This window comes from Neomonachus schauinslandi, chromosome 16 (genome assembly GCF_002201575.2).
Source record: "Neomonachus schauinslandi chromosome 16, ASM220157v2, whole genome shotgun sequence".
In the NCBI taxonomy this organism is placed as follows: domain Eukaryota; kingdom Metazoa; phylum Chordata; class Mammalia; order Carnivora; family Phocidae; genus Neomonachus; species Neomonachus schauinslandi.
Window position 1 is genome coordinate 8,396,891 of NC_058418.1, and position 26,023 is coordinate 8,422,913.

General features: G+C 55.1%; 2 protein-coding genes across 5 annotated transcripts; both read right to left on the reverse strand.

Annotated features, from left to right (window-relative positions):
- Positions 1-8,904: 8,904 nt before the first annotated feature.
- On the reverse strand, positions 8,905-9,696 carry INAFM1 (InaF motif containing 1). The gene has a single exon (XM_021681195.2). It carries the CDS (start codon positions 9,666-9,668, stop codon positions 9,243-9,245), a length of 426 nt encoding a protein of 141 aa, XP_021536870.2. The 5' UTR covers positions 9,669-9,696; the 3' UTR covers positions 8,905-9,242.
- A 367-nt stretch (positions 9,697-10,063) lies between these two features.
- Positions 10,064-22,101, reverse strand: CCDC9 (coiled-coil domain containing 9). Of its 4 annotated transcripts, XM_021681192.2 has the most exons (14): positions 22,025-22,101; positions 21,776-21,880; positions 20,050-20,151; positions 19,606-19,854; positions 17,876-17,959; positions 17,609-17,782; positions 16,593-16,774; positions 14,053-14,099; positions 13,802-13,934; positions 13,256-13,346; positions 12,929-13,169; positions 12,310-12,402; positions 11,310-11,359; positions 10,064-10,737 (listed from the first exon to the last, which is right to left on the reverse strand). In XM_021681192.2, the coding sequence occupies exons 1-14, from the start codon at positions 22,025-22,027 to the stop codon at positions 10,720-10,722; spliced, it is 1,572 nt and encodes a 523-aa protein (XP_021536867.2). In that variant the 5' UTR covers positions 22,028-22,101; the 3' UTR covers positions 10,064-10,719. The 4 variants fall into 4 exon arrangements, with proteins under 4 accessions (XP_021536867.2, XP_021536869.2, XP_021536865.2 ...); XM_021681194.2 differs by lacking the exon at positions 12,310-12,402; XM_021681190.2 differs by lacking the exon at positions 12,310-12,402 and having other exon boundaries at positions 12,749-13,169.
- Between the last annotated feature and the right edge of the window lie 3,922 nt (positions 22,102-26,023).

A 26,023-nucleotide genomic window follows, 5' to 3' on the forward strand; every position in this document is an offset into this window, starting at 1 on the left:
CTCTCCGTCTCTTTAAAAAAAATTTTTTTTATTTTTTTTATTTTTTTAAAGATTTTATTTATTTATTTGAGAGACAGAATGAGAGAGAGCACACATGAGAGGGGGGAGGGTCAGAGGGAGAAGCAGGCTCCCTGCCGAGCAGGGAGCCCGATGCGGGACTCGATCCCGGGACTCCAGGATCATGACCTGAGCCGAAGGCAGTCGCTCAACCAACTGAGCCACCCAGGTGCCCCCAAAATTTTATTTATTTATTTGCGAGAGAGAGTGCACACATGAGCAGGGGGAGCAGCAGAGGGAGAGGGAGAAGCAGACTCCCTGCCGAGCAGGGAGCCTGATGTGGGGCTCGAACCCAGGACCCTGAGATTATGACCTGAGCCGAAATCAGGAGTCAGACGTTCAACCGACTGAGCCACCCAGGCGACCCTCCATCTCTCCATCTCTTAACATCTCTTTGCACCTCCATTTCTCTTTCACATTTGGCCTCAGAGACTCCCCACTACCCAAGGTGCCACAGCCCCCCCCATATCTCAGTGCCCGCTCAGCTCCCACCACCCTCCCACCTTCACTGTCCCCTCTGTTGCCTCCCTGCCCCTGTCTGACAATTTGCCTTAAGAGCTGCCAGGATTACAGCTTCCCCTTTTCTCTTGACAGAAACCACATTTGATTCTTCTTATCACAATGAATGTGGACATCAGAACATGGTCAAACAGAAAGCAGATAGCAAGAGATGCTCCCCTTGTTCCTTATCAAATTCAGTGCAAGGACTTCCTAAGTGTTCATCTACGTTGCTTCTGTCTTCTGCCAGCAAGGAAATTTTTCAGTCACCCACAGTCCCGAGCCCCAGGCATCCTGGGCAGCAAGGACAGACGACAAAGAGATTTCTCAGGCTCTGTGCATTGCTCTGAAGACCTTTACTGTCGCACCAAGAGGAGCTATGAAGAGCCCACGGTGTATCAGTTAACTATTGTTGTTATGGACTGAATATTTGTGTCCCCCCAAAATCCGTATGGTAAAACCTTATGCTCCAGTGTGACAGAATTAGGAAGCGGGCACTTGGGGTGACTAGATCATGAGAGTTGAACCCTCATGAATGGGATCAGTGCCTTTATTTTTTTTAAGATTCTATTTATTATTTGAAGACTTAATTTATTTGAGAGAGAGCGTGTGCACGGGCAAGGGGAGGGGCAGAGGGAGAGGGAGAGAATCTCAAGCAGACTCCCCGCTGAGAGCAGAGTCCAATGCAGGGCTCCATCCCACGGCCCTGAGATCATGACCTGAGCCCAAACAAAGAGTCAGACCTCAACCAACTAAACCACCGAGGTGCCCCCAAATTTTATTTTTTAGGTCATCCTCTCACCCAACATGGGGCTCGAACTCACAACCCTAAGATCAAGAGCTGCGCGCTCCACTGACTGAGCCAGCCAGGAGCCCCAGGGTCAGTGCTCTTACTCACAGGACCTCGGGGGCTCTCACTCTTTCTGCCATGTGAGGACACCATGAGAAGTGGCCATCTGCAAACCAGGACGCGAGAATCTGCTGGCATCTTGTCCATGGACTTCTAGCCTCAGCCTCCAGAGCCATGAGAATAAATATTTGTTGTTTTAGCGGCTCAGTCTTTGGTAATTTGCTATAGCAGCCCTAATGGACTAAGAGAGCTATGTAATAAATATCCCCAAATATTAATGGCTTAAAAGAATACCTTTGTTGGGGCGCCCGGGTGGCTCAGTCGTTAAGCGTCTGCCTTCGGCTCAGGTCATGGTCCCAGGGTCCTGGGATCAAGCCCCACATCGGGCTCCCTGCTCCGCGGGAAGCCTGCTTCTCCCTCTCCCACTCCCCCCCTGCTTGTGTTCCCTCTCTCGCTGTGTGTCTCTCTCTGTCAAATAAATAAATAAAAATCTTTAAAAAAAAAAAAAAGAAAGAATACCTTTGTTGTTGCTCACAGGTCTATGGGTCAGCTGGATGGGTCTTTTGGTCTTGGATGAGCTCAGCCGCCTGGGTGGCTCAGTTGGTTGAACGTCTGACTCCTGATTTCGGCTCAGGTCATCCATGCATACACCATCAACTGTGGTTGGGCAGCTGGCTCTGTCTCCAGGAGTTGGCGGGATATCAGCTGGGTAACTTAGATCTCCTTGGTGCAGTCTCTCATCCTCCAGCAGGTAAACCTAAGCTGATTCCCATGACAGTGGACACTTTCTAAGAGAACAAACAGAAGACACAGACTCTTGAGACCTAGACTCGAGACTGACACCACATCCCTTCCGTCACATTCTATTGGTCAAGTCCAGCCCAAATTCAAGAGTTGGGGAAACTGACTTCCAAAATTGAGAGGAGCAACTACAAAATCACAATGCAAAGGGCATATGTGGGGGGGGGGCTGGCCAATTTTTTTTGTTTTACTTGTGACACTGATGGACAACTGTGACCCTATCCTTTTACATAAATCTAAGGAGAAAGCGAGCCCAGGGCACCTGGGTGGCTCAGTCGGTTAAGCGTCTGCCTTCAGCTCAGGTCATGATCCCGGGGTCCTGGGATCGAGCCCTGTGTTGGGCTCCCTGCTCAGTGGGGAGTCTGCTTCTCCCTCTCCTACTGCAGCTCCCCTTGCTTACGCACTCTCTCTCTCTAATGCTCTCTGTCTCTCGAATAAACAAATAAAATCTTTTTTATTTTTTAAAAGATTTTATTTATTTATTTGACAGAGAGAGACACAGCGAGAGAGGGAACACAAGCAGGGGGAGTGGAGAGGGAGAAGCAGGCCTTCCAAGCACAATCAGCTGACCCTCAGCCAACCCCCAGATGCATGTGCTAAATAAACATCAGTATGTGTACAGGTTTTCATTCTTAATCACCTGATGAGGGAACGGATACATTACCAGCAGTATATCCACAGACTCACCATCATTACATAGTTGCAGCATGACTATGTGACCACCAGATTATTTTATTTATGATCCTTAGGCCACATAGCAAGACAGTGCTGGGAACATTGTAAGAAATTGTACCCAGCACCAGATGTTAAATGTACATGACCTGGATGACTAAAGGCAGTTTTACAACCACATAAGTTTCAGGACGTTGTGGTTGGAGGGTTAACAGGCTTGAAAAGCCCATGCTCGGGACTTCCCATGACTTGGCTGGACTTCACCCAGATTTTTCCAGAGGCTAGATGCCTGATAACATTGCAATACATCGAATGCAGAACAGCTTTGAGAATCCACTTGTCTTCTCTTGAGCTAGACATTAAATATTCTCAAAAATGTGAAACAAGGCCACTCTTCTCATTAAATTTTTTATTTTGGAAAACATAGCACTTTTTTCTTTTAGATTTTATTTATTTATTTGACAGAGAGAAAGCACAAGCGGGGGAGCGACAGGCAGAGAGAGAAGAAGAAGCAGGCTCCCCACAGAGCAGGGAGCCCAATGCGGGGCTCGATCCCAGGATCATGACCTGAGCTGAAGGCAGACACTTAACCAACTGAGCCACCCAGGTGCCCCAACATAGACTTTTCATTTAAAATGTTATTTATGTTGGGCGCCTGGGTGGCTCAGTTGGTTAAGCGACTGCCTTCGGCTCAGGTCATGATCCCAGGGTCCTGGGATCGAGTCCCACATCGGGCTCCCGGCTCAGCGGGAAGCCTGCTTCTCCCTCTCCCACTCCCCCTGCTTGTGTTCCTGCTCTCGCTGTCTCTGTCTCTGTCAAATAAATAAATAAAATCTTTAAAAAATAAATAAATAAATAAAATAAAATGTTATTTATGTTAAAATGCAAGGAGTTTCCAAATGCCCATCGACAGATGAGTGGATTGAGGCACCTGGGTGGCTCAGTCAGTTAAGTGTCTGAGTCTTGATTTTGGCTCAGGGTCATGATCTTGAGGTCATGGGATCGAGCTCCACGTCAGGCTCCATGCTGGGCGTGGAGTCTGCTTAGATTCTCTCTCTCCCTCTCCCCCCACCTTGCTCATGCTCTCTCTCAAAAACAAAACAAAAAACAAAACAAAACAAAACAGATGAATATGGATAAGCCAAATGTGATAGATACATTCAATGGAATATTACTTGGCCTTAGAAAAGGAGGAAATTCTGACACATGATACAGCATGGATGAAACTCGACCACATGATGTTAAGTGGAACAAGACAGATACAAAAGGACAAATGTTGGATGATTCCGCTTATAGGAGGCACAAGAAACAGGGAAAAACAGGGAAATTCTCAGAGGCAGAAAGTAGACTAGAGGTTACCTAGGGTTGAGGAAGGTGGGGGGGTGGGAATGGGGAGTATTGTTCGATAGGTACAGAGTTTCAGTTTGGGAAGATGGAAACATTCTGGAAAGGAATGGTAGTGATGCTTGCACAGCAATGGAAATGTTCTTCATACCATTAACTGTACACCTAAAATGTTTAAAATGGTAAATTTTATGTTACGTACATTTTACCACAATAAAATATTTACCAAAAATGCAATGAATTTATTATGGTTATTTTTAAATTACTCCATAAATAAATTTTTGAACTTCTCAGGGTTTTTTTTTTTTAAGATTTTATTTTTATGTAATCTCCATACCCAGCATGGGGCTCGAACCCACAACCCTGAGATCATGAGCCGCTGGCTCCACCGACTGAGCCAGCTAGGCGCCCTTTGAACTTCTCAGTCTTAATTTAATACTAAATATTAATAGATAGAACTCACATACACAAGAGCTCTTTGGTGTCCTCAAATAATTTTTAAGGATGTAAAAAAAAATCCCGAGAGCAACAAGTTTGAGAACCTCTGCTCTATGAGCAGCTGAGCTGAGCCTGAGCTAACTGTCCCTGACACATCTCTGCAAGAATCAACAATTTCCGGATTAAATGGCAAAAAAATGTAGTTTTACATTTCTTCTGGCCAAAGCAGACAGGCGACCTCTAGTGGAAATACAAGGTATCGCTTGACGGCGCAAAATTTCTCGGTAATTTTGTAGAGAACACAACTAGACGCTCACACACACAGACATGATCAAACACGCCTTCACACACACAAACTCTTGCACAGACCCACATATGCACACACACACATGCACAGCAATACTGTAACACATACAAAGAGACACAGCCTCACATGGACACATACTCGGTCACATACGCATACACACACGACACTAAAAATAGCATATGATTAACAAAAGGGAGTTGGTAAATTACCCCCATTCTCTATTTTTTTATTGTAATGGAAAATGAGTTTCTTCCCAAAACCATTAAATAAATGTTGAACAAGTAATTAAGATGAATCTAGGTTTGGTAGCATGCCCAATTAGAGGTCCACAATCCCTCAGCTGAAAATCCGTGGGGACAGATGCATTTCAGAACTCAGAATTGTTCCAATTTTAGAAAGGTAATTCTGAGCTAATGCTATATTTTACGTAACACTCCCAGGGGCCTGAGACAGCCCCCTCACCATCAGACATGTTAATATATTTGCAGCAAAACGCGTGTGAAAATTCACACTAAAAGGAGATAAATAAAGAGTGTAAATAACTCATATTAGTTGATCTGCCACCATGTGACACTGGGCCAAAATTACCCCCCAAAGAAATATTTTTCGGTTGTCACAGCTTTTTCGAATTCGGAATTGTGGATAAGAGACAAGGGATCCCAGTAGCAGGCCCCTCGCACGTGCACGCACTTACATTCCTGCTCTGATTGTGAACCTCGGATTCCAGGCCAGGGGTAGGCGTCGGGGAGGACAGCGACTCTTCGGCGCCCCCTCCTGGCAGTCCCGCTCCTCGAAGCTCAGATGCAGACGGGATGTCTACAGGCTTTGGCCTGATCCAGCGATGGGTCCTGATTGGGCTAAACCTTCCGAGTAATCCCGCCTCCACTTGCCAGTGAGTGGTTGAACCCAAGCTTTAACCAACAGCACCTGACGGCGCCTGGCCCAGGCATTGGTTCCAGGTTTGTCATGTGACCTGCACTGACCCAATCAAGTTGAAGGAAAGCCCTTCAGCACACCAATACGGACCAGGCCTCCCTCCCTCCGAGGGATGGGAATGAGTTCACAGGTGCCTCCATCTGTAGGCACCCTGCGAAGCCGCTTGGGGAGCAGGCTGACCCTATGCACAGAAAGAACTAGAAACAGTTGGCCGAGGGCCCAGCTGTCCGACAGCGCCCCCGCATTGGTGCCAAGGCCATGCTTCCCTGGCGCTCCTCCCAACGACGACACAGCGGGTACTAGAGCCAGCCCATTACCACGCCACCCAGGACTCCTCTGATGGGCAGCCTTTGTTTAAGGACCCCCGGAAACACACCTCCGCCCCCCCACCCCCGACTTCCTGAGGACTGTGTTACAGCCTGAGGCCCTCTGGCCCAGTCCCTCCTTCCCTCCCTCCTTTCATGACAACCAGATGGATGGAGGTGGTTATGGTTGCACACCACCATACTTAATGCCCTGTACTGTACACTTTAAAGTGGTTTAAATGGTAACGTTTATGCTACGTGTATTTACACACACACACACACACACACAGATCTGGACCACCCACTTTTCCTCCAGGCCACCATCTTGTTCTAGCCACCACTGTCCCTCACCTGAACGATGGCAGTGGCCTCCTCCCTGGGCTCCCGGCTTCCGCCCTTTCCCCCTACCGTTCCTTCCCACCCCGCAATGAGAGAGTCCTGTTGACACCTAAGTTGGCTCTGTCCCTCCTCAGCTCACAAACCTCCCATGGCTTCAGCTCTCTCCAAGCAAAAGCCAAAGTCCTCAGGGCAGCCCATGAGGCTCTGCACCATCTGCCCCCTTTCCCTCTCTCGGCTCACCTCCTCCTGCTCTTCCCATCACTCATTCTGCTCACTCACTGGTCTCTTGGTGGTTCCTTGGACAAGCCAAGCACCTGAGCCTCGGGGCCACTGCCCTTGCTGTTCCCACTTCTTGGCACATGCTTCCCTCAGAGATCGGCATGCCCTGCCCTCGCTTCTGCCCAGTGATCAACAACTCCATCCCTCCCCGTCACCTTGACCCTGATTATTTTCCTCCTTGGTGCTTCTTATGACCGGTCATAACATATATCTACGTTACTAATCCTATCTTTTGTCCGTCTCGCCAGTAATATGTCAGCTCCCTCGAGAGCAGGACGTTTTGCCTGTTTTGTTCACAGCTGTGACCACGGTGCCTAAAATAAGGCCTGGCACATCGTAAAGGCTCAGTAAATGTTTGCTAAGTGCAAAATTAAGAGACAGCGGCCAAAAGAGAGACTGAGAGATCAGGAAGAGAGACCAACACAGGGGAGGCGATAGGACAGAGGGGGCTGAACCAGAGAAGAAATGGAAAAGTAGGTGGGGCGGGGGGAGAGAGGGGAAGAGCAAGGTGGGGGTGTTGGGGCAAGATGGGGGAAGGAGAAAAATGGAAAGAGAGCCAGCCACGTTGGAGGGCGACAGAGGCGGGAGAGTGAGTCAGAGAGAGCCGAGTGAGGGACAGAGGCAGAGACTACACTGAGAGAGGTCAGGGAGAGACAGAGAGGCAGAGACAGAACGAGAGGAGGGGGAGAGAGGAGGGTGGAGAGGGAGACACAGAGACAGGAAGAGAAACTGAGGGCCAGGGAGAAATGGAGCTGGGGAGAAGAGGGCGGGAAGCTAGAAAGAGAGCCCAGGGGAACAGAGATGCAGCAGTCCCCACCTCCAACTCACCACTTGCCGGTCTCCAGAAGCTCTGCGCTGACTTGATATCCCTTGGGATGCAGGCTGTGGTTTTTGAATCCCTGAGGGACAGAGGTGGGTAGAGAGAAAGAACATGTGATGCTGTTCAAAAAGCTGCAGATCACTAGCTTATCTATTCCTCACAGAAACTCTCAGTACTATTACCATCTTGGTTTTACAGGACCAGAAAGGTTGAGGAACCTGCCCAAGGTCACACAGCTAGTGAGAGGAAGAGTGGGAATTTGAACCTGGGCATTTGACCCCAAAGTCAGTGCCCTTCAACCATCACCTGTGCTCACTACAAAGGGGTGCTGGCTTCCAGGGTTGCCCTTCTGTCTGGAGACTCCCCCTCTGGGAAGTGGTGCCAGAAGGGTAGAAGTGGGGGAGGGAGGTAACCAGAATGACTGACATTCTCAGCCCGGTCCTCATCCACAGATGTCCCAGCCTGAGGGAGGAGGCTCAGCTTCACTCTTTCTGGGAAAGCCTCCAGTTCAAGGGAGGAGGCTGGACAGGAAAACCACTTCCTGCCTATAGGGTCCGATGCCCTGCCCGGAGCCAGGCCTCAGTCTTCTCGGTGGGAAGATAGATTCAACTACCTTTGACTCTTTCAACAGGACCCAAGTTTCTCCGCCTCCTGCTACCAGGAGCATTGCAGACCAGAGAGGTTGTACTTATCTTCAAAGGCAGCGCAGTGCTGATAACTTCCTCTGTGATTTCCAGGGAGGCAGAGAAGCTCCCCACCACCCCTGTTCACCCTGGTCTCTCAGACCCCAGGAAAAAGGCCTTATTCCCTCCCGGCAGCATCCTGACATCTCAGGGTGACTTAGCTTCTGTCCCTGACACTGTAATCATACTAGTCACAATCCCCCAAAGCCCCAATTAATCATCCCACCTCTCCCGTCTAATCCTGGGCTGTAACAGGAGGGCAGACCCCCTGCTTCTCTCCAGACACACTCGTCTTCTGCCTCAGGGATACAGAAAGCTGAAAAGTCCTTCACGCTGTCTGACCTTCAACTGCCCTGTTGCAGATAAGCCTCCTCTCCCAGCCCCCAAAACTACATGATGGCGATGGGAGAAGGACCCCCCAACACACCCCTCACCCCCACCCAGGTCAGGGGAGAATCCACCCAGCCCACCCAGGGCAAGAGAGACAAAGATCAGACGCCAGGAAGGCCTTCCCCTCACAAACTTGAAAGGGGAGACATCTTGCAAACAATACAACAAACACAGCACCAGGCAGTTGGGGCTGGAGTTTATTGCAGGGGGACATATGGACACGGAGATTCAGAGAAGAGGACGGTGGGCTGTGGGCTCTGTGCTCAGACTCCTACGGAGGGTGTCAGGAGGCAGAGATCAGGACCGGGTCGGCCAGATGGTGGAGGACCCCGGCCTGACGGCAGAGGAGCGAGGCCCTGGGCCAGCTCCCCTTGCCCCCCCACCCATTCTTCTGGATGACGACTCCGGAGACGCTAGGCGATGTCATGAAGAGGGAGTCCGGGCCCAACCGGGTAACGGAGCATCCGCCGTGGGGGCGCGGGCTCTCGAGGGCCGGCGATCCAGCTTGGGGTGGAAGGGAGGGTTACCCGGGTCCTCGCCCCCCCGCGGCCTCCGGCGTCTCTCTGGGTGTCTGGCGGTTCGGGCGGCTGCTGGGGTCGCTGCGGCGGCGGCGGCTGCGCGGCAGCTCGAGCTGGGGTCGCGGCCCGCCGGGGGCTCCCAGGAGGCAGGAGACCGAGGCAGCGGCGGGCGCCGGGGCAGGCGGCGCGCCCGGACGGGCGGCGCACGGAGGGGACGGCGCGCTGGGCGGCGGGCCGGCGGGGCCCGCGGGGGGCCGCGTGGGAACCCAGATGAGCCCGTAGTAGACGGCGAGCAGCACGGCGGCCAACGAGACGCAGAGGAAGTAGGCGCAGACCGGGGCGAGGCGCAGCCAACGGCCCCGCGGGCCTTCGCTCAGCCCGGCGCCCCCCGGGCTCTCGCCGCCGCCGCCCACGCAGCTCGTGCCCCGCATCCCCGCAGCCCACTGGGCCCAGCACAGCGGCCCGTGCAGGCCCCGCCCCCGCGCCCTGGGCCCGCCCCCTGACCCACCCCCTCGGAGGACCGCCTCCGCGCTCTAAAGCTCCCTCGTCCAACCCCGCCCCCGCCAGCATGGTCACGCCCCCGAATGGGCGGGCCTCCTCCGGGCTCTGGGCCTGCCCCCTCCCCTGTCTCCAGCCAACCATTATCAAGCTATGGCTTAACTAGTATTTCGACCCCGCCCCAGGCCTGCAAAGATAGCTCTCTGCTCTTTCGACTACTTCCGGGCTTCGGGTTGATGCCCACGCCTCTTACCTGCGAGCCCGCCCAGCGCCTAGCCCCGCCCTCCCCTTTCTGGCCTCCTCCCCCAAGCCCTAACCGCGTCCCCTTCGCGACTCACACTTCTCCTAATCATCTAGCCCCGCCTCCGAGCCCCACCGCCGTGCGAGGTTTGGGCCTCACAGACCCCCCCCCCCCTCACTCCTTAGCCGCAGGCCCGCTCCGCTTCTAACGTGCCTCTGAATCAGACTCGACTCTTAGCATTCGAAGCCACCCTCTTCACTCCCTGGATTCACGCTCTCTAGTCCAGGCTCCACCCCTTTCCTCCGCCTCACTCCACTAGTTCTAGCACTGTACTGAACACGCCCTCGACCGAGGGCTGCACCCCACACCCGCATTAGGAACTCCCATCTAAACCGGCTCACGCGGCCCCATCCGACATCTAAGGCCGCCCTATGTTCTAACTCCATCCACCAGAATTCTGGCCCCGCCCAGGCATCCTAACCACGCCCCTGGCGGGACCTCCTCGCTACTTAGTGTACTGAGGTCTAAACACTCCCCGAAGCCCCACCTCTACCCCACAACCCAATCACGCCCCTTCCCCAACTCCTCCCCACCACCCTCAATTTCTCCCTCTCCCTAAAGCCATGGGATCCAGAGCGGTCTCCGGGGAGGAGAGAGCGCAGCCTGGGAATCCAGACTAACCCCCTCCTGCCGCCCCCACCCCATCAAGGCGGGGAAGCTTCAGTCCCCTCCCAGCAGCGTCTTCAGGAATTCGGGGAGGCCTGCGGGGGGGGGGGGGGGGAGGGAAGACGTATCAGGGGAGGGGAGGAAGGAAGATCCCTTCCTCCCGCCTCTTCCGCCACGGAAAAGCCAGCCAAGCACAGCAACCCAGCCTGCCCTGCCAGAAATACAGTTCAAAGGTTAGCGGAAGCACTGCGTTTAATAAGAGACGGGGCCGGTGGCCGAGTAATTCCGAGTCCTGTGGAAGAGTCACCGGCTATCTGCCAGGCCCCAGATGTAAACTCCAGGAGGCGGCAATCTAGGCCTGGGGACCGGCACCTAGCCCCCCATGGCTTCCATTAGGTGGGTAACTCGGGGGCGTCTCAGCCCTCCCGGTGCCACGGCGCCCCCGAAGCGGGAGACTGGACTATTGCCCTGGCCCCACCCCGTTCACTGTCCCTGGCTCCGCCCCCCTTACATTTAACCCTCTCCTGGCGGGAGTGTGACGGAAGCAGAGGACAGAGGAGCAAGGGGGCAGGAGGTTAGTGCAGAGAGCGGAGGCCACAGTCGGCAGGCGCGGTCAGCGGGCGGCCCCCGGTGGCGGGGCGGCCGCCACCACCTTGCAGAAACGCACCCTCTGGAAGTCGGTGATCTCCGCGGTCTCCTGGCCCTCGGTACCCGCCTCTGGAGAGAGAAGGGGCAGTCAGCGGAGGGGACAGTCTCCCCTCGCCCCCTCCACTCCACTCCCCCCCGTCCAGTTCTGTCTCTGATCCCAACTGAGCCCGGCTGCAGCCCCCCTGCGTTAGGTGGTTTATGGGCCTCAGACTCCTTTAATCTTCGCAGGGGACCCACAAGCTGCACGCACCCCAACAGAACCCTGTTTACAATCGAGGAAATCATCTGGGATAGCGAGATCACCCTAAACTCTGTCCTCTCGCCCCCCAGCCGCCCCCCTCACGCTCCCACGGGCATAAACTAACTCCCATTCGCCCCCCGCCATCGGATCTGTCCCTCTCTGCCCTTGCCCACGAGAGTGCTGACCAGATCTTCCTTGGCTCTGCCCCAAACGCTAACCCCGCTCTTGGGGACGTCCCTGGTTCGCAACCTGGCTTGCGCTGATGGAGCTGAAGACGGGGTTGGGCCCAACATTCTAATGGGGCCTGCATTTCTATTCTAATTTACCTACTTGGTTAGACCTCAAAACTCCAATCCTGCCCACAGCCAAATCCATGATTCTACCCCTCCCCCATTCTTACTTTTGACCTATTTAAATTCCTAATCCTGCCCTCAGCCCCGCCCCTTGAACCTAGCCCCACCCCGTTATTTTTAGATTACATCCCCAAACGCCTGGGGTCGGCCTCCAAATCCCAATCCCATCTTGGCTCCACCTCCTCACGGCCCCCCTTTCCCCCTCCACTCAATTCCCTAGCGCCCCAGAGATTCTCCACTTAGCTCCACCCCTTGACCTTGGCTCCTCTCACAATATCCTAGCACTGTAGCCTCACCCCCAGGTCCACTGCTACCCCACACACCCAGCTCCACTCTATCCTACTCTCCCCAAACCCTCCCCTCAGCCCCGGAGGGAGAAAAAGAGGAAGGAAGAAGGCCATCTCGGGCCCCATCCACTCCCCCACCTGGAGCTGCCTCAGACCCTTCCTCTTCAGCTTTCTGGGTTCCTGGGAGGCTGGACCCACTCTCAAGGGAGGCAGGGGCTGGCTGGCCACCTCCTGGGGAAGGGGGAGGCCCAGTCAAGCCCCTACCCCTCCAAATTTCCCCCCACCCTGAGAGAGAAGGCCCTGGGGGAGTGAGGGGTGTTCAAGGACACACTTGGGGAATATCATTTGAGGACGTGAACTCTTTATTGGGGAGGGGGCTCTGTGGCCCAGAGCAGGGGCAGGATGGGGGGGGGGGGCATTCCAAAGACAGACATGGACTGTCCTCCCTAGCCACCAGGGCGGTGGGGCACACAGGGTCCCGGGGCCCAGCCCCTGACGGTCCACCCTGCGAGTGTACCCCTCAAGCGCACACACACAAGCAGCCAGCTTCATGCATTTCCAAAAGGCCAGGCCTCACCCGGAGACAGGGCATTGGCCGGGTGGGCATCCCGGGGAGAATTCAGCTCCATCTCTTCACCCCAGTCAGACACGGGTTGGTGGTCTCCAGGGGGTGAAAAGGGGCTAGAAGGCGTGGCAGGGGCCTGGGGCAGTGGCAGGGGCTCCTCTGGCCTCGACCGCTCTCTGTCAGCCTGCTCACCGGTGGGACTTCTGGTGCGGCTTCGGGGAGGGCTTCCGGTGGGCTCAGCCTCTTGGGGTTCATGGCCTTGGGCTGGTTCTTCTTCCTCCTCATCAGCCTCTTCTTCTTCCTCGACCTCCTCTTCCTCCTCCTCACTCACGTCTTCCCACTCCTCATCCTCCCCCTCATCCTCCTCCCCCACGTCCTCCTCCCCCTCATCCTCAGGGGGCCGGTGGGCAGGAGGAGCTGGGGTCTCGGGTGGCTGTGGGGAACACAAGGCAGGTTGGGGCAAGGGGGTGGGCCCTGAGCACCCCATGCCCCCTGCCCAGAGAGGACAGCCCGCCTTACCTGCGAGGGCGTCTCCTCAGGTGGAGCGGGCTGTGGGGCCTCAGGGGCTGGGGACACTGTGTCCTCAGTCTCCCAGCGGTCATCATGGTCACTGGAGGGGACAGAGGGAAGGGGTGAGGCCTGGGTGGATGAGAAGAAGGGGCCTCCCACCTCCAGGTCCTCCCCCAGAGAAAAGCTGCAAAATTCAACTCTGGGCAAGAGGGGCTGCAGCTTTCCAGGTGAGGGTCCACATGTTGGAGCTCTGAGGAGGGAATGGTGGGTGTGTGTCCCCAGGTGTCAGGGACAGACAGACGGAGGGGCGCCAGGTGGCAGAAGAGGAGTGAAAGGAGATGAAGGGAGAGATGGAGGTAAAGCATCTACCTAGAGAGCTAGGCCCCAACTCCCCCCAAACAAGAGCCTGACCCAGAGAGAGACAGTAGCCAAGAACTGACAGGGACGAGACAGCACAGACATGCCCCCGCGGAGTCAGAACAACCAGGGATAGAGCCAAACAGCCCTGCTGGGGGCACGGGGGTGTGCACACACCAAGGGTCGGGGCGCCCCCACCTGTAGGCACGAGGGGCTGCCTTGGTCTGGGGTCGGCTACTCTTCCTCCTCCTGCGGCTGACCTCAGCTTTGTGCTGGGACAGGAACTCCCTGAAAGTGGGGGGCTTGGGGGGCCGAGTCCAGGCCTGGTCATCTGCAAGAGAACCCAGGAGGAGTGGGGGATGGGGGGCATGGCACAAAGTTAACCCCCATGCCTGGCCCTGCTAGCTGCCGTTCCCGCCCCCGGCCCCCCACCGAGAACGCCCACTCACCATAGCGGTGGGATGGTTCAGGGTCAGCAGCTGGCCCATCCTTGAACCTGGGGAAAAGGGAAAGGGGGTGAGCATGCAGCTGGGGGAACACTGGGGGCAAGAGGGGTGGGGAGAGATAAGGGAGAGAGATGGGGGCCAGGGTCAAAATCAAGATCACAGAAGGAGAGACGGTCAAACAGAGGGGGTCCCTGATTAGAAGGCAGACAGGATCAGGTGATGGACAAGAGGCAAACATGACATTGTAGTGACAAATACAGAAAGAAAAAACTCAGTATTTGACACCCCAAAACAAAAATTTAGAAAGTACATGATCCCCAGCCTCCAGTCTAGCCACAATTCCTATCACTGTCTCCCATCTCCTCGGCTAAGCAGAGTCACCTAGCACACAGAACTCCTGCCTCAGGGCCTTTGCACCTGCTGTTCCTGGGACACTTCCCCAGACCTTTCAGTGGCCTGCACCCTCACCTCCTCCAGGCCTCAGCTCAGACCCTCCTAAACACCTGTCTAAAATAATCACATATTGGGGCGCCTGGGTGGCTCAGTCATTAAGCATCTGCCTTCGGCTCAGGTCATGATCCCAGGGTCCTGGGATCGAGCCCTGCATCAGGCTCCCTGCTCAGTGGGAAGCCTGCTTCTCCCTCTCCCACTCCCCCTACTTGTGTTCTCTCTCTCGCTGTCTCTGTCAAATAAATAAATAAAATATTTTTTAAAAATAAAGTCATCACATATTATATATATCACCAAAGTCTAAAACAAAAGCCTCCATCCCTCTCCATACTCTTCTTCTCTGTTCTTCGTGACCTGCCACTGGATCTAGTCAGTGTCCACCTTTCCAACTCGAGTCTAGGTTCCCTGAAGGCAGAAGTGTTTTGTTCATTACTGTATCCCCATCACCTTTCATGACACAGAGGAGAGACTCAATAAATATTTCCTGACAGGGGTGCCTGGGTGGCTCAATCAGTTAAGAGTCTTGCCTTTGGCTCAGGTCATGATCCCAGGGTCCCAGGATCAAGTCCCGCATCTGGCTCCCTGCTCAGCGCGGAGCCTGCTTCTTCCTCTCCCTCTGCCCCTCCCCCTCATAAATAAAATCTTTTTTCTTTTTTTAAGATTTTATTTATTTGACAGATAGCAACAGCAGGAACACAAGCAAGGGAAGTGGGCGAGGGAAAAGCAAGCTCCCCACTGAGCAGGGAGCCTGATGCGGGGCTCAATCCCAGCACCCTGGGATCATGACATGAGCCAAAGGCAGATGCTTAACAACTGAGCCACCCAGGCGCCCCTCAAATAAATAAAATCTTAAAAAAAAGATTTGCTGACGAAATCAAAGCACACGTGCATTAATGAGACTTGCTGCAGGCTGCCTTGGGGACACAACAGGACACCGTTACTTACTCTCATTCTTAACCCTGAGAACATCTCCCTAAAAGCCTTAAAAGGATCAGCTACAGTATCTGTGCAAAGTATTTTTCGCACTTGCACAAGCTTGGCTCACAATCCACAACGAATGCTCTGACCACTGGGCGCACAGACAACAGCCTCTCTCTCCAGCCAGCGCCAATAATAAACGTGACTGGCATGAAAACTTCCAAAGCAGCAAAGGGTGCAGGATGCCATAAAAACGACAACAGTAGGGGCGCCCAGGTGGCTCAGTCGGTTGGGCATCGCTCCGGTCATGAACTTGGGGTCGTGGGATCGAGCCCCCGAGTGGGGCTCTGCACTCCGCAGGGAGTCTGCTTGAGGATTCTCTTTCCCTCTCTCCCTCTGCCCCTCCCCCGGCTTACACTCTCACTCTAAAAAAAATAATAAAATAAATGACTACAGCTGCAGATCTTAAGAGTGCTGTTGGCTGGCTCTCTGGTACGGAAGTTGGCCTTCCTGTCAATGACACAAGGGTAGAGCTTCCGTTTAAGTTGGACTAACTGGATGTTTCCTGGGACCCGAAAGGGGACCCAGTCAGATAAGGGTAAAAGTACCACCCGGATAAGGAGTTTGGGTTGGGGGCAGGGGTGCAGTTTGAAGGTCTAATCACCGTCACCCCTTCCTCACGCCTTCTCTAATTAGAATTTCCATCTGTGCCCTTAGCTGGGGCGCCACCAGAGTACCCCCGATGAGAGCAGCTTAGTCTCCCGCCAGGTCTGTCGCCAACAGAACAGACAGCGTGTCCGCCTGCCTCCTGCCCATCCCCGATGCCGGAACGGGCACTCCTCCAGAGAGCGGCCTCCGCCTGAACCCCAGAATGAACCCCCGGGGAGCAGAACTGAGTTCTGCCTGCATGGGGAGCCAAGCCCAGCTGGACCCACAGCTTAGAGCCCAGCCTGAATCAGCCAAATCCGGCTGACCTGTGAACACGAGACAGAAATGGTTTTGAAAAGGAAAAAAGAAAGAAAGAAAAGAAATGGTTTTATCTGCCAGGGAGTTGGTGGTTCTGACGCAGCACGGCGACTGCTACCTGATACACTAGGTGGGACGTCAGAGAGAGACAGAGGAGTAAGTCGGGGTCAAGGTCAAGGAACCAAACGGGCAAGCAGAGGGACACTCACATGCCATCAGTCTTCTCAGCATCCCACTCCCGCCGCCACTGGCCAGTGGGCTTGCGGTGTCTCTGCAGCCGCTCCTGGTCGATCTTCTCCCTCTCCTGCTTCCAGCGCAGATACTCCGACCGCTCGCGGCCCGTCATGGACAGCGTCATGTCACCAGCGCCACCCAGGCCGGCCCGGCGGCCCTGCCCACGCACAGACAGGCAGTCAGGGCCCTGTTCCCCGAGCCGGCCCACCCTGGCCTCTCCCCCATGCCCGCGGGGCTGAGAGGCAGGGCCGTGCTCAAGGTCACAGGCGGAGGAGGTGACAGGGTGGAGGTTGGGACCAGGTCTGCTCACGTGGCACCTCCACAGAGGCCATTCCAGAGCTCTCTCTCAAGTAGCAACCCCCTCTAGTCCCTCTCCCTACTGGATTTTTCTTCACAATGTCTGACACTCCCTGACACCTTACGGTATGTTCGTTTAGAGAGCCGCCCCCAGAATCAACTTCACCGGGGCAGGGGCTTGGCCTGAAGACTCCGTCCCAAAGGGCGCCTGGGTGGCTCAGTCATTAAGCGTCTGCCTTCAGCTCAGGTCATGATCCCAGGATCCTGGGATCGAGTCCCACATCGGGCTCCCTGCTCATTAGGGAGTCAGCGTCTCCCTCTCCCTCTACCCCTCCCCCCTGCTTGTGCTCTTTCTCTCTCTCCCTCAAATAAATAAAATCTTAAAAAAAAAAACAAAACTCAGCCCCAGGACCTAAGTCTGCTTCCAGCACTCAAAAGATCCCAGTAAACGTTACTGCCATTAGCGAGAAAGAACATCACCCAAAGGCCCATAAAGCTGTAAGAGGAAAGTGCTATGCTGTCCCCACAAGAACGAACCATCAGCTTTGGGCTGAAAGATGGGGAGGGGAGGCTACCCCTCGCTGCTGTCCCGGCCACCACTGGGCCCAGCGCTCCGGCACAGCCCCAATCAATGGAGGCTGCAGGAAGGACAGACTGGGGCCCGGCCCAGGGAGCCCCGGCCGCCAGCACCCACCTGCCGCTCCTGCTCCAGGCCGCAGCGCACCCGCTCGAAGTCGGGCCCCCCCCAGTTGCGCCCATGACGGCGGCTGCCTTCCCGGCGGTCCCGCTCAGGCTCCTCCAGGGGTCCGCTGCGTCGCCGGGGGTCGTCCAGGAAGTTCCGCACTGGGTTGGGCTCCAGCACACCTTCCTGCGGGCACAGGGAATGGGGGGCGGGGGGGTTGTAGGGCTCACCGGGGCCCAGGTGGCTCCGCCCCGCCGCGGGGACACCCCCGGCACTGACCCGCTGGTTGCGCTCATACTCTGCTATCTTCTCCATCTCCTCGTTCATCTTCTCGATGTTCTGCCGGCGCCGCTCCTCCCACTCCTGGGGGCAGGTAGAACACAGAGACAGAGACGCCGGGGCATCAGGGGGAACTGCCCGACCCTGGCATGTTAGCATGTGCGCGGAAGAATGACCACAGCGGGGGCGCCTGGGGGGCTCAGTCGGCGAAGTGTCTGCCTTCGGCTCAGGTCATGGTCCCAGGGTCCTGGGATCCAGCCCCGCGTCGGGCTCCTTGATCCGCGGGGAGCCTGCTTCTCCCTCTCCCTCTCCCCCTGCTTGTGTTCCCTCTCTCTCTGTGTCTCTGTCAAATAAATAAATAAAATCTTCAAAGAAAAAAAAAAAAAAAAAAGAATGACCACAGCAGGCCTGAGAATCTCTCCGTACATGGGCCTGCTCGCAAGGCCGGCTCGTGGCTAGCATCTGGGAATTTGGCTCCCGGCGTGCTCCTGGGCAACGGTTAGCTATAAAGGGGGCTCCAGGTGCCTCGGCTGGAGGTGCCAACGGTATGGTACGTGCTGAGCGCCCTTCCTTCTGGGGTCTGGAATTTGGGTTTGTAGGAGGCAGAGGAGACCTACATGACGAGTGCCCAATAAAAACCCCAGGTAGGGGGTCTCGAGGGAGTCCCTGGTAGACAGCCCTTCCTGGGTGTCATCACCATTCAACGCTGGAGGAAGTAAGGGCCCCATGAGGTGTGGCTACACTGGACGAGATCGCTCGGGAGCCTGCGCCTGATCCCCTCCAGACGTCGTCCCCTGCGCCTTCTCCCCTCGGCTTCTCGCTATAATAAATCTCAGCCATCAATCTTGCTAGGGGAGTACTGAACCCGGAAAAGGAGCTGGGGACCCCGACACGCCACGGCTGCCACAGAAGTGATGCCAGTAACAGAGGAGTAATAACATGGCAGATAGCAAGGTGACTACCCGCCCCCCCCAATCCATTCTCCCCTTCTTCCACGGTAACAGAATTTTAGACGAGTACACGGCCAAGTTGCTGGAGAGGACGTTTTCATTCCCGGGGCTCAGCACACAGGGGAGAAATAAACTTCCACTTGGGTTAAGCCGTGGTATTTTGAGGTCTTTCGAGGACAGCAGCTTAATGTGTACAAATCACAAACATCCATAAGTAACGTTCTTCAAGCGCTGCCTCTGAGGATTTCAATGCCTGATATCCCAGAATGCTCGCGATACCTTTGAGACCTGATTATTATTCCCCTGAGAACCCAGAACCTCCCAGAAGGAAGTGAGCTGCCCAACGACAGGGAACTAATTGAACCGAGTCGACCCCAAGTCCATGGTGGGCCCTGAGGCCCTCTGCTAGACAGCCTCCCAGCCCGCTGACCTGCGCATCAGGGCGGGAGAGCAGTTACAGTAAGAACATCACTGATCACCACGGATAAATCCAGGCTGTGAGACAGACAGAATAAGAGAGCGAGCGAGCAAGCGCACACGTACTGGACAGAAACACTGCACCAGAATGAGCAAAACGAGGGGAGATAAAAAGACAGGGAGAGAGCATGAAGCCCTGGTCAGGGGGACGGAGGAAAGGACGGAGGAGAGAGAGAAAGAGCCGATGGAGGGGCTGAGAAAAGATGGACAAACGGGACACCGGTCCCTCTGAGAGTAGGAACAAAAAGAAACGAGACAGTAAGAGCCTTGGCCAGACCACTCCAGCCTCTCCCGGGCTTCTACCTTAGATTTGCGGTCGGCAGCTGAGGCATCTCCAGCTCCTGAGAGTTGAGGGGACCCCCTGCCCCGGCCCCTCCGGCCACGGCCCCCAGATCCTCCTCGAGACTGCTCCCCAGAACTGTCCTCCCAGCTGCGGGCCGCCCGGCCCATGCCTGCCCGGCCTCCCTGCTGGGGGTGTGTCCGGCCTCCCTTGCTGGCCCCTGGGGGTCGTGGGGTCCCAGGAGACCTCCGAGAGGGACCCAAGTTTTTCTCCTGGAGAAGAGAAAGGAGGAAAAGTACAGTCACTGGGATGAGAAGACTGGACCACTCAAGCCCCGAAGGCAGCTGGGAGACTTGAGGCCGCCCACAGGGCTGGGGCGGCAGGCAGGGGAGGGCTCTTGGGCCCCAGGTCTCAACTCTCACCCCCTCCTTGTCCTGACGAGTCCCCCACCCTGGTGTGGAGCTCACCGCCTCAACTGCCACGTTCTCCTTCTCCACCGAGCGGCCCTTCCGGGGAGCTGTCACGGCCACTCCCTCGAGTTCGGCTTTTTTCCGGTCCTCCTCAATCTCCTAGGAGCAAACATCAGCGGGAGGAGAGTGTCAGGGGTCCCGGCGCCAGCTGGATTCCCACAGCCCCCTAAACGTCCCCCAAGATTAGCCCCCACCTAGGCCTCTCTCCTCAGCTCCAGGCAAGAAAGCTGGTCACTTCAGCATCTTCCCCCCCCTCCCCCAGCACCATGCTATTCCCCTGCTCAGAAGCCTCCTGTGGTACCCATCTCTGAGTACGAGCCAAAGGCTTCCTCACAGCCTACGGGGCCCTACAGGGTCTGGCCTCATGACTATCCTGACCTCATCCCCCATCCTCTCTCCTTCTCCCCCTCACTCACTCTGCCCTTCTCACTGTTCCTAGAACATACCAGGCTCAGACCTGCCTCAGGGCTTTTGCACCTACTGTCCCCTCTGCTGGGAACACTCTTCCCCCAGAGAGCCTTCAGTCCCTCATCTCCTTCAGGTCTCTGTCCCCGAAACGTCCCCTTCTCAGAGAGGCCTTCCCTGACCAGCTTACAGAAATCACCTCCCCTACCATTCTCTTGTTCACTACCTGGCATTATATGTATTTTGCCTATTGTCTGCCTTGAAGCTTGCAACAGAAGCTGCCTGAGGACAGGAGTACCTGGCTGTTTTATTCACTAATGTATACCCCAAACCTAGAACAATCTGTGACACACACCAGAAACTCGATATTCTTTTTTTTTTCTTTTAAAGTAAATGAATGAATGCATGAAAAATGAATAAATGAAACCCACTCTTTCTCTCAGATCCCTTCTCAGGAACAGCCCCGCCAACTACTCTGGCACTTCTGACAAGGACCTGGGCCGCATGCTGGCCTCTCCCACCTCCTCCCCACCTCCACCACTGCCACTGAGCCCTCTCAACAGCCCTGTCCCAGGTTAGGCACCTCCTCTCCTTCCTCCTTGGTCTCTGGGCTCCGGTATCACCTCCTCCCACTCAACACCACAGAGCAGCCAGGGGGCTCTTCCTAAAAGGCTATTCTGACCTGCTCCTGCTCCTGCTCAAAGCCCTCCAGGGTTCCCCAGTGCCCTCAAGAGAAAGTCCAAATTCTCAGCCTGGCTGCCAGGGTCAACATTCCTCCACTGACCTTCCAACTTTAAGCTCCTGGTTTCTGCACAAATTGTTCCCTCTGCTTGAAACACGTTTGGCTCTTCTTTTCAGCTGGCTAACTCACCCCCTTCAGGTGTCGGAATCTCCTCCTCCAGGAAGCCCTCCCTAATATCTGGGTGGGTGAAGAGCCCCTTCTGGGCGCCCCCCAGACCTCTGAACTCCTGCAGCCCAACCCAGCCCACTCTGGGACATCACTGCCTGAAGAACGGTCGGTGCTCCCACTGGACTGTGAACTCTGGACTGTGAAGTCTGGAATGACCTCAGGGCTGTCTCAGTCGTAGCTATATTCCCTGCCACACTCAGCCTAGAGCCTGGCAGTGAAGACCCTGGTGAGTATTCATGTATGAATGATGGAATGATGGAATGAAGGAAGGAATGGCAGGCTAAGGCCTTTGGCTTTTATCCTGAGAGTGATGGGGAGCCATGAAAAGGTTTGAAGGAAGGGAGAGGTGAGGGAAACTCACTGCGGGGAGGAGAGGGGATGGGGTCTCCCAGGGCGGGGCTAGGGCACCTGGTAGCGCCGGATGAGGGCCTCATTTTTTCGCCGAAGAGCCTCGATCCTCTTGTCCAACTCAGCATCCTTCTCCTCCTTCGATTTCAGATCCAGTGTGGCTGACTGAGAAGAGGAGACAGTTGAGAAACAGTAAGAAAAACCTATACCCAACCCAGCACCATTTGATCCAGGGTCTGAGTCTTGGGTCCCCTCCTCCCAAGCCCCCTGACCCAAAGCTCAGATTTGAGACCCCACTTTCCATCTCACCATTCCACTGGCAAGGTGGTACCAGGGTCCCAGCAAACTTCCCCTCTAGAATGTGGACACAGCACTGGGGGTTCCTGAGGGCAGAGGGAAGAGAAGGACTAAGGCTAATGCCTCCCCAATCTGCTTCCATCTCACCCATACCAGGGACTCCTCTCAAACATACATGCACATAAACAACACCAGCTGCACCCCCAAGAGAATTCTAGCCCCGCGCTCCCACTCCCTCTTCTTGTGCGAGCCCAACACTTACCTGGAAAAATTTACATTCCACCACCTCCCAAACATTTGTGCCCACCCATTCCCTACTTAAACACTAGAGTCGCACCCACCTTGGGAAAGTTCTGGTCCTACCCTACAGCTTAAGGAAACATCCAACATTGCTCCCTTCCAAAGGAAGATTCTAGCCCAGCCTCCACACCCCAGTGCTGGGAGTTTCAATCCAGGCCTCCATCTCCAGAGAGCTTTAGATACATCCTCTTGCCCCCCCCCCCATCTGATTCTAGGCCCACCTTTCTGTGTGCCCACTCTGGTGCCACTCCATCCCCGTGAAAACTCTAAACCCACCTCTTTCCCAGGAACGGTTCAAAATAACCCCACACAAAAACAAGCTCGAACCCTATGCCTACAAGTTGCCCCGACCCTGGGAGAACACTTTAGACCCACGCCTCGCTCTGGGATGTCCCAGCCCCGCCTCCAACATCCCGAGAAAGGTACCACTGCTTCCCCAACAACCCCGAAAGGATTCCGAAAACAGGCCCGGTGCCCACTGGCGAGGCTTCCTGGGCCTGGCTCAACCTTCCCAAGGAATACTCTACCCGCCCCGGCGCGGACGAAACTTCCCGACCCGCGCACTCCTTTGTAGGGAAAACCTCCAGCTTCTACCGCGTCCGGAAGGCACGGCCCCGCCCCACGCCAGAACCAACTTTCTCGCCCCGCCTCTCCCGCTAGACCTCTGACCCCGCCCACATGCGCGTCGTTAAACTGAGCCCCCTTCTGACTTTCCCAGCCTATCCCCGGCCCCGCCCCCTGGGCCCCCAGGCAACAGCCTGAAGCCGCCCCCTATTCTCGCGTTATTACACCGGCCCCGCCTCCGATTTGCCCAGCCAAGCTCCCGGTCACGCCCCCTGCTTCCCAGCCACGCCTCGTCGCGTCAAACTATGGCCCCGCCCCCGGGAGCCCAAGCCGAGGTTCTGCCTCCGGCGCCAGCTTCCGTGCCAACGTTCTGACCGCGCCCCTGGCTCCGGCAAAACTTTCTGGCTCCACCCCCAGCATTCCCCACCAGTACTCTGGTCCCGCCCCCTGCCACCCACAACTTTTTGGCCCCGCCCCCGCCCTCGCGTCTGCCTCGGAAGTCGGGGCCGACAATCTGGACCCATTTCAAGCTCAGGCAAAACTTTCTGGCCCCGCCCCCAGCACGTTCGGCCAAAGTCCCGGCCCCGCCCCTAGCTCCCCGGGCTATATTTTGGCTCCGCCCCCAGCCCGGACACAACTTTTTCAGCCCCACCCCCATCTGCCCACCCACGCCCCGGCCCCGCCCACAGCCTGGCCCGCCCGGGTCCTGCCCACCCGCCGACGTCCCGCCCCACCAGGGCCCCTCTCACCTCCCATGTGGGCGTCCTGTCCCCGCCCCCCGCAGAGTACTCTGACCCCGCCCCCGCCGGCTGCTCGCTGCCCCGCCCGCACCCGCTCCCGCTCCCCCCACGTGGGGCGCCAGGCCCCGCCCTCTCCGGGCGCGCTCCCGGCCCCCTCCCCCGGTCACCTGTCCCGGAGACCCCGCGGCGTCCGCGACTCCGGCTCCGTCGGCCTCTGCGTCCGCAGCTCCCGGGCCGCGCGCGTCACTTCCCGCCCGCACCACGTGAAGAGGGGAACTAAAGAGGGTCACTTCCGGTCCTGCCGGCCCGTTTCCGGGAGCCTTAAAGGCGCCGCGCCCCCGCGGGTGCAGGCGGGAGTGTGTATAGGTGGTCCTTAAGGGTATTCTGGAGGCTTGCTCAACTTCGTTTGGCCTAGATTACTTCCTTCCAGGGAAAGGAGACACCATTCTCTCTCTGGCAGGCCTTTACCTGCTTTACCTGCGTCCTCTTTCCTGGTTCCAATAAATAGGTACCAGGCACGCACGGGGCAATGACTCCTGGAAGCCTGACCTGCCAGGCTCATGTGGGGGATTGGTGGGGAATCCCTCACCCCCCTGCCAGTGAAACCTTAGAGTTAGTTGTAGAAGCTTAAAATTTTCAATCGATAGAATCTTTGATTCATTCTCTAAATCTGCGTTGAGTGCCAGGCTGGGGGAGGTGGGGTGCATGGAGAGGAGGGGAGTCAAGGCGATGAACAAGGCAGACCCCATCCCTTCCCTGGTGAGGGAAGGCACAAGTAAATGCGAAATAACAGGAACAATTATAAGTGGGCAGACTGGATTCCCTGAGGTTGCTGGTAATTTTATCTTGTGACTTAAAACGGGAAAAAGTGGAAGTACCTGCTAATCCCTGGTCCCTTATAAGGTTACTGTTAACAGCTTTTCAAAGACCTTTTCTACATATACAACTGAATTTCTTGTAACTCCCCAAATACCTGCCAAGTTCACTATATACTGCTTCAGTTCTTTATTCAGATGTTAGATCCACTCAGGGGCCTTCCCTGAAGCTGCCTGTTTGAAAATTGCAAAACCTCCCATCCCTTTTTTTCTTCCCACTCCATTTTTCCATTTTACTGTTCACCCTCTGAACTACCCAGTGTCTTACTTACTTCCCTTGTTCTCTGTCTCCTCCCCTGTATCGTCTCTTTTTATAACTTGCTACGTCCCCAGTGCCTCCAACAGGGCCTCATACATTAATAAGCTCTCAAAAAAAAAAAAAAGTTTACAAATGGGTCAATCTTTATTATTACTATTTTTTCCCTTCTTATGAAACAAAAAGTAAAAGCATATATACTGCACTGAGATCATATATCTTTATTTTAACAACGGACGGTTGACAACCTTTAAAACTGCTATGGGATATTCCCTCCTGGAGATGGGCCATAATTCGCCCTACCTGGTCTCATGGATGTTTAAGTTGTTTTCAGATTGGGGAGATGGCCAGCAATGCTGCGTTGAAGTTCTCCAGGCACACAGCTTTGTAAGTACATGACCTGTAAGCTTGCTCAAAAAGGACTCAGAATATCATGATTAAGACTACAGACTCTGAAGCCAGAAGGCCTGGGTTTGAATCTCAGCTCTGTTACTTACCAACCGCGTGACCTTGAGCAACGTGTGGAACTTCTCTGGACTTCAGCTTCATCTGTGAAGGAGATATCGTAACACCTTCCTACTGGATCTGTGGTGCAGAATTGAATGGATTAATGAATTAAAACACAGAAAGTGCTTGGCACAAGGCCTGAAATACTGTTAAGTTCTCAATACGTGGAGACCATTATTATGGCTTCTAGGAAGACAAATTCCTGGATCAAAAATTAATTCACATTATGACTTTTCAGTAAAAATAAACCACAGTGGATGCAGGTAGTTTAGGGCCTGAAGTGCCTACAAAGTTGGAAGCCCTCTTGAAAAAGAGAGTAAAAAAAGTATAAGACAAGAGTACCTCCCAGGGTGTTGGACAGAGTGCTGGCTCCGTTGGATGAGGCATCTGGAGGCTCACGCTTCAATACCTCACAGAAAAGCCATGTCTGATACCGACCGGCAGCTCAGCAAAGAAGCTGAGCCCACTTCACTCCCCCAAGCAAGGCCAGAGTGCATGTTTCCCCACAGCCTCGCTGACACTGTGTTTTATCACTTTTGATCTTCACCAACTTGATGGCCCAAGGGTGGTGTAGTCTGAGTCACTTCTCCCTGGCTAAAAAGTCACATTTTCGCACACATACATATATGCATATATCCATTGCTTGCAGGGGTGGAGAGAAAGAGGGATGCTGAAAAGTACAATAAGATTCTCTCTTTGCTCGTGTCTGTGTTGTTAAAAAAAAAAAAAGTGAGGGGTGCGTCCAGGTGCCTGTAGGTTAAGTGTCTGA